Source organism: Lotus japonicus, chromosome 1 (assembly GCF_012489685.1).
Source record: "Lotus japonicus ecotype B-129 chromosome 1, LjGifu_v1.2".
Lineage (NCBI taxonomy): Eukaryota > Viridiplantae > Streptophyta > Magnoliopsida > Fabales > Fabaceae > Lotus > Lotus japonicus.
This window is the reverse complement of record NC_080041.1, coordinates 135,179,178-135,192,364: the sequence shown is the minus strand read 5'-3', so window position 1 is coordinate 135,192,364 and position 13,187 is coordinate 135,179,178. Positions and strand designations below refer to the sequence as shown.

At 37.0% G+C, this 13,187-nt stretch overlaps 3 protein-coding genes across 11 annotated transcripts; 2 read left to right on the top strand and 1 right to left on the bottom strand.

Moving 5' to 3' along the window:
• The first annotated feature begins 336 nt into the window (after positions 1 to 336).
• On the top strand, positions 337 to 1,591 carry LOC130731264 (probable ribose-5-phosphate isomerase 3, chloroplastic). Its single transcript, XM_057583499.1, has one exon. It carries the CDS (start codon positions 584 to 586, stop codon positions 1,424 to 1,426), a length of 843 nt encoding a protein of 280 aa, XP_057439482.1. The 5' UTR covers positions 337 to 583; the 3' UTR covers positions 1,427 to 1,591.
• A 530-nt stretch (positions 1,592 to 2,121) lies between these two features.
• On the top strand, positions 2,122 to 5,387 carry LOC130731263 (protein IQ-DOMAIN 19-like). The gene is made up of 3 exons (XM_057583498.1): positions 2,122 to 4,026; positions 4,323 to 4,562; positions 4,757 to 5,387. The coding sequence occupies exons 1-3, from the start codon at positions 3,667 to 3,669 to the stop codon at positions 5,300 to 5,302; spliced, it is 1,146 nt and encodes a 381-aa protein (XP_057439481.1). The 5' UTR covers positions 2,122 to 3,666; the 3' UTR covers positions 5,303 to 5,387.
• A 274-nt stretch (positions 5,388 to 5,661) lies between these two features.
• On the bottom strand, positions 5,662 to 12,752 carry LOC130731261 (serine/threonine-protein kinase Nek2-like). Of its 9 annotated transcripts, none has more exons than XM_057583489.1 (16): positions 12,558 to 12,752; positions 12,075 to 12,238; positions 11,501 to 11,886; positions 11,344 to 11,410; positions 10,984 to 11,049; positions 10,287 to 10,333; positions 10,144 to 10,189; positions 9,917 to 9,997; positions 9,773 to 9,815; positions 9,646 to 9,695; positions 9,474 to 9,555; positions 9,350 to 9,399; positions 8,836 to 8,909; positions 8,536 to 8,587; positions 6,768 to 7,211; positions 5,662 to 6,643 (listed from the first exon to the last, which is right to left on the bottom strand). In XM_057583489.1, the coding sequence occupies exons 3-16, from the start codon at positions 11,710 to 11,712 to the stop codon at positions 5,963 to 5,965; spliced, it is 1,995 nt and encodes a 664-aa protein (XP_057439472.1). In that variant the 5' UTR covers positions 11,713 to 11,886; positions 12,075 to 12,238; positions 12,558 to 12,752; the 3' UTR covers positions 5,662 to 5,962. The 9 variants fall into 9 exon arrangements, with proteins under 9 accessions (XP_057439472.1, XP_057439475.1, XP_057439480.1 ...); XM_057583492.1 differs by having other exon boundaries at positions 12,075 to 12,192; XM_057583497.1 differs by having other exon boundaries at positions 11,501 to 11,615; positions 12,075 to 12,192.
• Between the last annotated feature and the right edge of the window lie 435 nt (positions 12,753 to 13,187).

The window sequence follows — 13,187 nt, the reverse complement described above, 5'->3', positions numbered from 1 at the left end:
GAATAAATACAATTTAACCTTTCATCTTACCTCTCTTTAAAATTATGTGAGTAATGATATATACACATCTCATTTTTTAAACACTCCATTTCCACTTCTTTTTATTTATATCTCTCTCATCTTATCATCTATCACATCTCATATTTTCTCTCACTTACCTTTTCTTTTCTTCCTATCTCTCTCACCATTCCACCTCTCCACCTCAAAAGAGAGGTGTGGATGAAATTATCCAATACATTTGCACAAATTTGAAGTCACATTAATCTTGTTAAAGGGTAATAGGAATATCCCACTTTGCTGAAAGTAAACCTCCAAAAGCCAATGAGGAACCATTTTGATGAGATAAATAAAAGGGAAAAGAGAAACAAACCTTTGGTGTGGTCTCAGTTTCACTCTCAGTTTCTGCACCTACCATTACCAACCAAACAAACAAGATAGTAGTAGATAGGATCATATCATAATCATATATAATTCTGATTCATACATATACATAGGAGAAAACAACACTTACTTCATAGAATCGATTCTTAATCGAATCGAATCAATTCTGCTACTCTGTGTTTGCTGAACTTGAATTTTGTCAATGGCTTCCTTATCCCTCTCATCACCACCATCTCTCTCCTCCGCACACCACAATGCCTCCTCCCACCTTATCCTACGCACCCCCACTTCCCTTAAACTACGCACCTCCGCCACTCCCAAACCCATCCGTGCCATCACCCTCACCCAAGACGACCTCAAGAGACTCGCCGCCGACAAGGCCGTCGACTACGTCAAGTCCGGCATGGTCCTCGGCCTCGGCACCGGCTCCACCGCCGCCTTCGTCGTCGCCAAGCTCGGCGAGCTTCTCTCCTCCGGCCAACTCACCAACATCATCGGCGTCCCCACCTCCAAGCGCACGGAGGAGCAGGCGCGATCCCTCGGCATCCCGCTCTCCGTCCTCGACGACAATCCCCGCCTCGATCTCGCCATCGACGGCGCCGACGAGGTCGACCCTTTCCTCAACCTCGTCAAGGGTCGCGGCGGCGCTCTTCTCCGGGAGAAGATGGTCGAGGCCGCGTCTGACAAATTCGTAGTCGTCGTCGACGACACCAAACTCGTCTCCGGCCTCGGCGGCTCCGGGCTGGCGATGCCGGTGGAGGTGGTGCAGTTCTGCTGGAAGTACAATCTGACGAGGCTTCAGGAATTGTTCAAGGAAGAAGGTGTGGATGCGAAATTGAGATTGGATGAGAGTGGGAAACCCTATGTCACTGATAATTCCAACTACATCGTTGACTTGTACTTCAAGACTCCGATTAGGGATGCAAATGCCGCCGGAGCTGAGATTTCGGCACTCGAAGGCGTGGTGGAGCATGGATTGTTCCTCAACATGGCTACCTCAGTCATCATTGCTGCCAAGGATGGAGTTGAAGTCAAGAACAAGTGATTGTTGTTGATTCTCAAGTTAATTGAATTTCCAGTTTTCTCAACAATGGTTGGTTGGTGTCTGTGTATTATTTTTTGTTTTGAGATCCTATCATCCCCTTTGAGCGGGGAATAACAATAAAACTTGATAAATTCATTTCTCTAGTGCTTGCTTGGTTCCTCAGAATTGCAGTGTACAAAAGTCATTGCGGAATTTATAGCATGTTTTGATCTGCGCCGAGAAGTTTCATAATCACTCGTGTTTGGATATTCGTTGAATTCAATGCAAAATCACGTTGAATGTTGACTTACTTCAACGGGTCAAAATCCTGCTTCAATCCATGTTGAGTAGCAAATTTTAGCTTCTTTGTTGAACTAATCTTCCATATTGATTTCTGCTCCTGCAAAATGCAACTTGAATTAGCAAACTAAACATTATAGGTTTGAGCATAGTTTGAATGTAGAGATCATGAGATTGTAAGCAAAATTTGGTAGGTGCAGAACATTAAGATGTGAAATGGGAGAAAAGTTGTCTGGTCCAAGATATTGTGCAGTGACTTTGACAATGATAGGCTTGATCTTTGTGTATGACTGAAACCATAAAGGGGAGGATATATATGATTTGTTGCACCAGAATCTAGTATCCAAGTACCATACAAACATGTAGATTGAAATCCTCAGTAGGCAATAGGCATAATCCCACATGAGGTCTTGACCTGACTTGATTAGAACTGTGAAAAGCTGTTTGTTTATGTTGATGATGGTTTAATTACTGCAGAAGGTTTAAGCAACTAGTGGATTTGCTTCTTTTATTGATACTTAATCTTCATTTTTTGCATCAGTGTCTTCAAATGATAAATTGTGTATAGAAGAAGGGTTCTTAAACTAAAATTCAGGTTGAAATCCATGCTTTCTGTTGCTTGTTACCAAGATGTGTCCAAATCTACCACAGTGGAGCGCACCTTATTAGACTTTCACCTCCATTTTAACAGATGGATTTGCTTCATCAAGAGCTACTGAAGGTTCATAAGCAGAATTTGAGATCTAAGAACAAAAAATTGATCATTCAGGCCAATTAAAAACGTGATCCCATAGTCTTGTCCTTTGTACGATCGAGCACCCGTCATTGTTGCACAAGAGTAGTAGAGTACTCATAAGTCATAAGAATTAAAAACCAAGTACTCATTGATTAAAAATTTGACCTCTAGGAGAGTGAAGTGTAAGCAGAAGATAGTTTTTTATATAGAAGCTAGTCGAGATAGAGAAAAAGCAGAAGGATACAGAGATAAAAACATAAAACCAGCGTACTAAATTACTAATGAGATAACGAATCAAGTGCAAAATGCAAAGCATTGACACTTTCTTTTGTCGCTTGATGTGAAGGCTCTTGGATTCTTCTATGTTCTAACGCTGCATATCTTTGACTATATCAAAGCCAAACCAAAAGGGTACGACAGCATACATTGAATCAAACATAATTAATCAAGGTAAGTGTTGCTTCCACACGATGTGAGAAGGAGGAGGATAGAAAAAAAAAAAAAGGAGAGATATAATGGAAAAGAAGGTGAAAAGTTAATATTAGAGAATTGGAAAATGACCATCTTTCACTAATTAATCTTCTAGAATGGACATTATAGGATGATACAAAACATCTTAAATTGATTTAATTAATTAAGATCTTTGTATCATTAGTAGTTTCTTGCAAGCAATGTATAGCCTTTGGATCTCGGATTAAGCATTGCAAGAAACAAAAAAAAGGTAATAAAACGGTGAGGTTTTTACCTTCTTGTTTCTACAGAGAGGCACTGTCATTGAATAAAACAGTGATGTTTTGATTTTAACAGCTCGGTCCCCTAAAAATTACTGAATTCTAGTCAGAAAAATTTACGGCTCTTGACAATCATGCTGAGGCAATGTTGAAGTAGAAAGCTCCCCAAATTATATATATTCAGGAACTACACGAGGGTGGCAAGTGGCTTTAACAGGGAAAGCTTTGCAGGCCAAAGCCAGTAATCAATAGTCAAATAGCAGCATAACAACCCAACAAGAGTAACACTGATCGAGTAGAATAATGCAGTATATATAATGCATGTGTAAAAATATTAGAACTAACATAGGAGCAAAAGAAAATTTGCTCTCTTGTGTGTTCCTAATTCTGTTTCTGGATATTTCAAGCAATAGGAACAACCTTTTCTGTCTGTCATTCTGACTTGTTTAGTTCCCATTTAGGAGTGTTTTGGAAGGTGAGGAACAGAAAGAGAAATGGGGAAGGCTGGCAAATGGATCAAAAACCTTCTTCTAGGGAAAAGAGAAGAGAAGTTTAAGAAGATTGATATATTCTACCCGGAGAACAACACTGAAACATCTTTTGATACCAAAGTGAAGCGCAGATGGAGCTTTCGAAAACCAGTAGGTGGAAGTGCAAGAATAACAAGCAAGGTAGCAGTGAATAAATTTTCCACATCTTTTGACTCGGGTGACTTGGCTAAACTGCAAATACAGGCCTTGTTGGAAACTCACTCTCCAAGGTGTCTTCAAACAGCACTGACAAAGGCTTGTGAAGACATTGAAGTTAGAATAGCAGCTGCTACAAAAATTCAGGCTGCCTTTCGCTCATATTTGGTATAAATTCCTCTCCTTAGTCATCAACTCTTCGAATCAATATCTTCTGTCTCCAAATGGTGTCTCAATTTCATGTTCCACCAATGAAGTATTTCTACCAATGAGATCTTCATTACCGTTTATTGGTGGAATAGGAATTTGAGACACCATTTGGGACAAAAGATTTCAATTCCAAATCTTTTATGGCCACAGAACATTGTATTCTAACAATTTAATAGCTTTTCTTACATCCTATGCTGCCATGGCTTCAAACAATTAGACTAGTTTTGATGAACATGCTAGATGCAAATTTTCAGGCAAGGAGAGCATTGCATGCATTAAGGGGATTAGTCAAGATACAAGCACTAGTTAGGGGTCACCTTGTGAGGAAACAAGCAACTGCTACTATGCGTGGCATGCATGCGTTGATGGCCATTCAAGTTAGAGCCAGAATTCACAGAATTCAAGTGGCAGAGGAAGCAAATCTGCTCGGAAAGCAGCCTCCGCAACATAGAGAGTTTCCTCACTTCAAAGGTCGCGTAACAGAAGAAAATAAAGTAAGCCCCTGCAAAATATTCCTAATGTTATCATCTGAAGATTGGCATAATATGATTCTTCTATAGTAAAACCATAAATTATATCGAAATTTTATCTTAATGAAGTTAATGGATCATTTTCAGAAAGTATGATTCCTAATGTTATGCTGCAATCTAGCTAATATCTATAACATAGCTATGACTATTATGTGTAGGATTCAAAGGATATGCATCTGAAATATAGGTTCGAACCTTTGAAAAGTAGAAGTGGCCCTCTAGATTGTTCACAAGTTAAGAGCAGAAAGTATGATTCCATGACATTCTATTCAAAGCATCTGTCAGTTTTGAAACGAGAAAATCAATACAAGCAGAAAACTTTACTCACAGCACCAAACAGTCCAGTCAATAACCGGCGCATGTCTGATTTTAACCCAACAACAATGGATTTATCAACTCCCCCTCACCACATAGTGCCTCACCGCCAGTCATGGTCACCAAGTTTCATGAACAACACAGAATCTTCAAAGGCAAAATCAAGGTCTCAGAGCGAACCGAGACAACGACCCAAACAGGGAACGAAGCACCAAATCAAGTTTGCAGAATCTCCCTTGAATGGTCCAAGGCAAAACCTGTTCTCAAAATCATTGCGCTATGATCATGGAAATCTGGACCACTGGGTCATTAATCTCCATGGGTCGATGAAGGACAGCAAGCGTGATTCCTTTGGCAGCAGCACTGTCACTAGTGATTCCTATTACTGAATGCTCTTTTGCTAAGTTGCATGACAAGCAAATAACTCAATTTTGTAAACTAATGCTTAAGGTCATCTATTATCATCCTCTACAATGCTTTAAGCCCTTACGAGCCATTTATCTACCTTACGTATGTTTGGTTATTCATTTGCACCGGACTCACACACTTCAAAATAAAAAGTGAATGAAATTCCTCGTGGTCAAAAGCTCGTTCACCTCACACACAACTGATATTCAAATACGCACTTATAAGGCAAAAGAGAGGTGTATGGTTGGTTACCAAGCAGATAAGTCGAGCATTAATGCAAGTAGTGTGAATGTCATGAAGTGTAAGAAATTTTTTGAATTGTTAAAATTGAAAGCTTGGGTCATGAAAATATCGTTGGTCTTCCTCATTCATCAGATTGAAAGCTTGAATTACCATTGTTCAGTAAAGGGAGTAAACTGAAAAAAACGCCCTTACCAAGAAAAAAGTCAGCTGTCTAAATGTCACCCATTTGTAAAGGAAGAAACACCAATATCCTGCAAACATGACTAGCATGTTTGGTTAAGCGTTTCAAAATCTAAAATCGCAAAAGCTCTTCAGCACAGCTTATAAAATATGCCATTGTTATATGCGATTTTCAAACATTTTCCAAACATGCATTAAACGTGAGATACTACAGTAGTTTAGGCGGATTCTTCACGGTTGAAAGCGTTCTCTTTGAGGCTCTTGCTTAACCAAATTGCAGTTTCCCTTGGGGAAGCTTTTCCGGGCCCAAACGGTTTTAACAAAACCCCAAGTTCGTCATACCTTTGCTGATGTAGTAATCTTGCACTAAATTCAAGCAGCCCTTCTAAGGCTTCAGCCCTTTGTTGGAACGATGAAGTATCAAACTGTCGGCGGCGCAAGTCTGAAGAGTTGTGGCTTGATGCTCTACCAGTTCCATTTTGATCAGAAGAGCGACTTTTTCCCTCATCATTTACAGTGAACATGCTGTGTTTGACCTTGATTCCCTGCCAAGCATCCCTACAACTAGGCCTAACGTAGGCTCTGTCACATACCTCGACTGTGCATTTGTCTATCAAAGTTGAATCATTGCCACAAGGAGGGTATCCTGAGGAACCCTGCACAGAGGTTGGTGAAGATCTATTGATGGGAAACGATTGATCTTCATATGATGCTAATGGGAACTCTGCCATCTTATCAATACGGGGAGAGTTAACCGAAATATTGGGCGAATTCACATGGCCAAGTAAATCAATACTGGGCCTGCGGGGAGGCTGCTGAATGACACAACTTCTTGGCAATGGCAATGATACTCTGCGAGTTGCATGGACAGGTTGTTTCCTATTGTGCGAAACAGGAAGCTGCAAACATGAACTTCAGAAAGTCAGACATCTATCATTTTGAGCAATAGCAGCAAGAGTAGTTCATGGTAAAACCATATGTGGCAAACATTAAAACATGATTGACTCCAGCTTGCATTACCACCTTATGAGTCTTCGAGGGTTCCATTGATTTCTTCGGGGTGGCAGATGCTTTCGATGAAGTAAGTCTTGCAGTCTTGGTAACACTATGAGTTCGGGAAACGGCTGGCTTGTAGAATGACTTCACGTCATGGCTATCTCCAACACACATTTCAGCTAACCCTTGATTCAAATGATCTGAAGTGCAATTTATTTCTCGGGTAGAGCATAGAGAATCTTGCTCTGCTCCAGATACACTAGGATTTAAAGTCCGGTCATTGTTGAAAGAATGTTCCTTATCTTCAGAGTATGACACTGGATCACCCTCTGGCTTCAAAAACCTAGTTTTCTTCATGTAGTTGGGTTCTGGCCTATGACACGGCAGCCTACTTTGCCTGGGGCTATTGATTTTGAGATGGATCTTAAGAACATATGGATGAAGATGTGGGTGCCCAAGTAACTCTGCAGCCTGCCTCCATAAGTACATGAAAAAAAGCAACAAAGAAAAGGTGGTTATAGAAGACCTCCTCATAAGTCATAACCATTGTCTCTTCATTGCTATTACTACAAACTTGAAATATTCAAGGCAACATTTTAAAAAAATTTCTAGTCATTGGAACAGTCAGAATAGGTGATAATTAATATTAGGGTTAAATATGTTTTTCATCCTATAAAGTTTGTATCCTTTTGTTTTAGTCCCTGTTGAGATTTATTCATATTTTGTTCTTAGAAAATACAAAAAAACCACATGAATATTGTATTTTCCAAGGCTTAAAAACTAATCAAAATCTAATGATGACTAAACCAATATGTGCCAATTTTACAGTGACGATAAACATATATAATCTTTATTTTTTATAGCTATAATACATTAAACAATAAACTAATATAAAAGTTATACAAAATCAAGCTATTACAAAGTTTAAATTAGTAAAAAGTGATCATATTATATAAAGTAATATCTTATTTGGCTAACAAAATTGTTTTTGATTGGATGAGAAAATTAACATATGAAAATAACAAAATAATAGATAAACTGGTTCTTCCCCAGTTTTAAACCAGTTCGACTAGTTTTCCTCTGATTCACACCAGTTATTTGATGATTTTTATCTGTTAATTGGACTGAACATCTAACCCATTCACTGGCTTTCAGCTGAATGGGCTATTTGGACTGGTTTTCTCAATATAGTTTTCAGGACACTTATTATATTATTCCAATTTCTGTCAATCAGTCATTATGTCAATATCCTTCACATTTAAAGCGGAATCCATCACTAAACCAACCCATCTTCCGAAGGGTAGATTTAGATCCATTAACTTAAGGGATTGACTATAGAGAACAAAGTGCAGCATTCACAACCCTTTAAGATATTACCAATGGTTTGAAACCCTCATAAAATGCAAGTAAATGGATAGCCTATCATGGTTATGGGAACATCTACTGATCTACTCTTGATTTTCTCATCAATGGTTACCACATGCACTTATTAAGTGGAACCCTTGATTAAGAAGAATGAATCCCAATAGGATAAATAGAAAGCAAATCCTACTGTTATTCCAAGCTTGGCCTAATCACAGCAGTGTTGAGAAAACACAATTTGATGAAGAAAATTAGAAGAATGATTGAATTGCATGCTTGTTTTTTGGATAATAGTATAACGTAAAATGTATCCGCTCTACTATCGGACATTGGTTCAATCAAATAGCAAATAAGACACAGAAGTAGCTGGTAACTGCCTCACCAGTACTTTGCATTAAATTATTCTAGGTCAGAGGAGAATCTTTATACATACGCTGGGTCTAAGCTCTGGATTTTTCCTTAGCATGGTTTTAACCAAACCTCGACTGCCAAGAGGGGAAAAAAAATTGTCAGATCAATCATATAGTTCATAATATAACTAATCAATTACTATAATTTTACAAGACACCTCGCTTTCAATGATCTTTTTCTTTTGTTTGCCCATAGCTGTTAACTTGTAACAATTTTGGGAACTGAGTTAATAAAAATGCTAAATTTAACAGTGTTAAGGCATGCTAATGTAATTCGTAGCAAGCCAAAGTGAACTACTACATTACTAAGAACAAAGACTTACAATGCACTAGAATACTTTGTTGGCAATGGAGCCACTATCGACTTATTAATCTTCATAATCAGGGCTTGTATATCCTGTTCAAAGAAGTTGAAAGATAGTTATCTAACTTAATAAAAAAGCAAAGGTCACAGAAGAGATATGAAAGCAGTAAATGTTTCAATAGATAAAAGTAGGCCCATAAAAGTATAACTATGCAGCCAAATGCATGCCGCTGATAATCAACAGAGAAAATCGCTAAAAACAAATTGACATAAGTTCAAAATACATCAAATCAAATGGAGGTACAGAGACAGTAAATATCTAGGATTTGATTGTGCTGGTTAGTCAACAGAACACAGAAACATGTCCAAACAAGGTAATGTGATTATATTCAAATTGATATGCAGACATGGGTATCTGATTGATAAACAATTGAAAATTGGTAAAACAACAGCATTGATGAAAGTGTTAAATACATTCCAAGAAGACAAGACACAGAAAAGAAAAAACCTTCAAATTAAAAAAGAAAACTTACAAATGCTTTGAAAGCGGACTTATGCGAGGCCATTTCATAAATGCAACATCCTGAATAACCAATTTCATCAGCCAGATAATAATATACTTATCAAAGAAACTAACCATAATACAAGAGTGCTTACCCAAGGACCAAATATCTGATTTAGAACCATAAGGTATATCAGCAAGGAGCTCAGGGCACATGTAGCTAGGTGTTCCCACAACCTAAATTACAAGATAATCCATGCTGATGATTACCGTAAAAAAGTTACTATCAGGAAGGTAACCTACATTTGTAGATTCAATATTTCTTACAGAGGAGGCGAGATCATCTGAAGTCAACATTTTGGCAAGTCCAAAATCACCTAATTCATCATTGATCACTTGTAAGGAAAAATCGAAACATCTAAATTCTATTTAAAGGAAAAACAGAATAGCTTACCAAGACGTATGTCTTGATCTTTTGTCAAGAATATATTTGAACACTGATACAATCATGTGATTTTCTCATTAGTATATGGATATATAGAATTTAGATGTAAATAGAAACACTATCACTAAGTGCAAAGAAGCTTTTGCTGCTCACCTTGACATCACGATGAAGAATATGGTTCATGTGCAAGTAATCAAGGGCCATAAGAAGTTGAACAAGCCACTTACACAGTTTCTGCAAATATATGACTATTTTTTTTAGATTTTACTGGTCCAAGTATAAATACTCTCTAATTTACTTAAAGATGAATATTCTTGTCCAAAGGCGAATAGATATCTTTAAGTTTATAATTTTTGCAAGGAAAAATATTCAGACGCTACCTCCTCAGAAAACATAACACCATTAGCTTTCTTTATAGCTTCCGCCCTGTATTACATCAACAATGTGAATTAGAGAGTATCCAAGTGAAAGAATATATAACCATATATTATATGCCAGCAAAAATCTAAGATAAGCGACTTACATATCTCCACCCTCACAATAACCAATGATAATGTACACATAGCAACCCTGACAGGGAAGACATCAAATAGACCAGCATGAAGCAGTTGAAATTAGTCTATATGTCATCCATCAACAATCAGTAATAAAGCAAAACTGTAATATTAGAAGGAATAGCCAAAGCAATGATCTAGACAGGAACTTTTAAATCTAAACCATTAACAAAGCTATATTACTTAGCCTTTTTAGTCATCATTTTTGGAAATTTCCATTTAAGATAATCCTAACCCATCACAGCTGACATTAATTTATTGTTATTACGGAAAATGAAACTCAAAAAAGAAAAAACAAATGGCCATATTTGATATGAGAAAACATTTTATGCTTTCATTTCATGTTTTCATTAACAATACAAAATTGTCTCCTTGTTTTGACTTAATTTTCTCTTTTCATATATATATACAGAAATTGGATTTCTTGTGAAAACATCATAACAAAACAGAAAATAATTTCCAAACCAAAGAGGCCCTAATACCGCAAGAGACATAGTCCAAGAGTTAAAATTTCGTGAAAGATTTTAAGATACAAATGCAGAGAAGTATAATAGCAATCATCCATTAGAGGCTTATTCAGCCAAGCTTCTAGTAGAACTGTAGAAGTTATCCTTGTAACTTATGAGGTGTAGAAAAGTAAAATTGTAGATGTCAAGAAGCGCATACCTTTTCTACCCACGAATCTTTATACTCTACAATAAATGGATTTCTCATTTTGGAGATGAGCTCCATCTGAAGAGACCAAAAGAAAAAATAAATGAATAAATAAATAATATCATGAATGATATCCACAAATAATTACACATCAAATGGCTTAAGTCAACTGAGGTTGATAAGTTTACAGCCTTGAATCCATCAAATGAAATTCCACTAGAACACAAAAAAATTGCACCAAGACAAAGGCAGGAATCCATGCAGCAGAATCAAGCAAAGAAGGAACACTTCTAGAAAAGAAAAAAGAAAAAAACAGAAAATGAAACAAGATGTTCAATTAGCTCACTAGTTGAAAGAAACTAAAGCACAAACCTCCTGGTGTGCAGACCTACGTGAGCGCTCAGTTTGGCGGGCAAGGCGAATCTTCTTCAGCACATATCTACACAATTCATACGAAAAAAGTTAAGGCACAAATGAATTGATATAGACATTAAACGGAAGAAAAAAATAATATGGCTTCAATTCTCACATTTTCTTCTCATGCTTATGCTTCACAAGAAGAGCAGAACCAAAGGCACCTTTTCCAATTTGCTCACGTATTTCATACTGCTCCATGTCGTCAATATGTAATAGGTTTCCCTTTCCTGGATAAAAAGTACTTACTAAATGAAGCATGTTAAGTCCTTTCAACAAGACCAGAAATGAATAAATAAAAGAATGAATACTAAAGCAAAATTCCATACAAGGTTAAAAAAAAAAACAAATTTCTTTATGGGGACCAAAGGTATCCTCTAAATAAGGCAATCGTGCTCCAGTCGAGTAGAATCATTATAAGCGTCAAAACCCTCAATTCGAGCATTTAATACAGTGCTCAAAGAGACCACTGGTTAAACTAGATCAACCCCGTCAATTGATCTGCGCGCTCAGTGATAGGTTAAAAAAGTCAATTAAATTGATTGATAAAAATAAGAAAAACTACACTAAAAGCCAAATTACTCAAGAATTACATATGCTTCATGCTACTAAGTTGTAAGTAAAAAATTTCACTATCTCCTTTCTCAAGCAAGAAGAAAATTACAATCCAAGCAATGGCGATTACGCACCAGAAAGAGTCCAACAAATAGCACTCGTCTTCGATAATCAAATTCTCGGTTACATAAACAAAAACTGGATGCAGGCACATATGTATGTATAATCAAATTGCGGCTGGCTTCGGAAATGCTGATTACAACACAGGATACAGCATCATAGTTCGTAATTCTGTGCTCTATAAGGAAACAAAATAACAGTAACTGCATATTACATTAGATTATGCAGTTTGATTTGCTAGAAACCTAGACAAATAGAAATTCTAGAGGAACTGATGAAGTGCCAAGATTTTCTTCCTCGCTTACATTTCTTGATAACAATCTTACACTGACGAATTATGCAGAGCAGGAAAAACGGTTACAGAATACGAATTTCACGAAGCGAAGTGCAGAAAAAGGAAAGAGTGAACGCGGAAAACGAAAATGCAGAAAATGGAAGAAATCAATCTAAGAAAGCGAAAATTGAAACGCATTTGAAGAGAAAAAGGGGAAATGCACCTGAGCGAGGATGAAAACTAGTTCAGCAGAGAGTAGAAGTGGAAGGGGTTGAAGGAAGAGACGAATCTGAGAATGCGAGGTTCGAGAATGGTGGAGGAGGTGCAAAACGACACCGTTGCTGGTGAAAAAGAAGAAGCAGAAGCAGAGGAAGCTGCAGAAGCTCTTTCGCCATTTATGGTTGGGAGTAAGAAAATGACAAAATTAATACAATACTTTGCAATTTATTAAAGCAAGCGGGATATTTGGTTTCTTCGTGAGAGATTTTTAAATTAAATTAAATTCACAACAAGAGTTTTGATTAAAGAGATTAATTACTACTACTAACTAGTATATAATAAATGAAAATTATTTGTTCCAAAATACATTATTGTTAAGTTTATTGGTGTTCGAAAAAATTATAATATTATTTTTAAAGGGGACATCGTGCAAGTAGGGAAGATAAAATCATTGATAGTTGTCGACTAAAAGTCTTCAAGCTGAATAGAAGTTCTAGATAACGAGGGATTTCCTCTCGAGAGATCATTGTCATATTAAAGATACTTCATTGTTACTGAAGGTCTCCTTTAGATGATGCGATCATGGTGACCTAATTAGTTTAGTTCGATATATTGGAATTTCAACACGTAAATG

Excerpts from the sequence above, each read along its gene's own strand:
- LOC130731261 (XM_057583488.1), bottom strand. The coding sequence starts at position 11,712 with ATGGAATTTTGCTTTAGTATTCATTCTTTTATTTATTCATTTCTGGTC. Across the intron at positions 9,696-9,772 it reads AGATCAAGACATACGTCTTG|GTGATTTTGGACTTGCCAAA; the intron begins GTAAGCTATTCT and ends ATGATGAATTAG. Across the intron at positions 9,556-9,645 it reads CAGATGATCTCGCCTCCTCT|GTTGTGGGAACACCTAGCTA; the intron begins GTAAGAAATATT and ends CTTGTAATTTAG.
- LOC130731263 (XM_057583498.1), top strand. The coding sequence starts at position 3,667 with ATGGGGAAGGCTGGCAAATGGATCAAAAACCTTCTTCTAGGGAAAAGA. Across the intron at positions 4,027-4,322 it reads CTGCCTTTCGCTCATATTTG|GCAAGGAGAGCATTGCATGC; the intron begins GTATAAATTCCT and ends GCAAATTTTCAG. Across the intron at positions 4,563-4,756 it reads GCGTAACAGAAGAAAATAAA|GATTCAAAGGATATGCATCT; the intron begins GTAAGCCCCTGC and ends TATTATGTGTAG.
- LOC130731264 (XM_057583499.1), top strand. The coding sequence starts at position 584 with ATGGCTTCCTTATCCCTCTCATCACCACCATCTCTCTCCTCCGCACAC.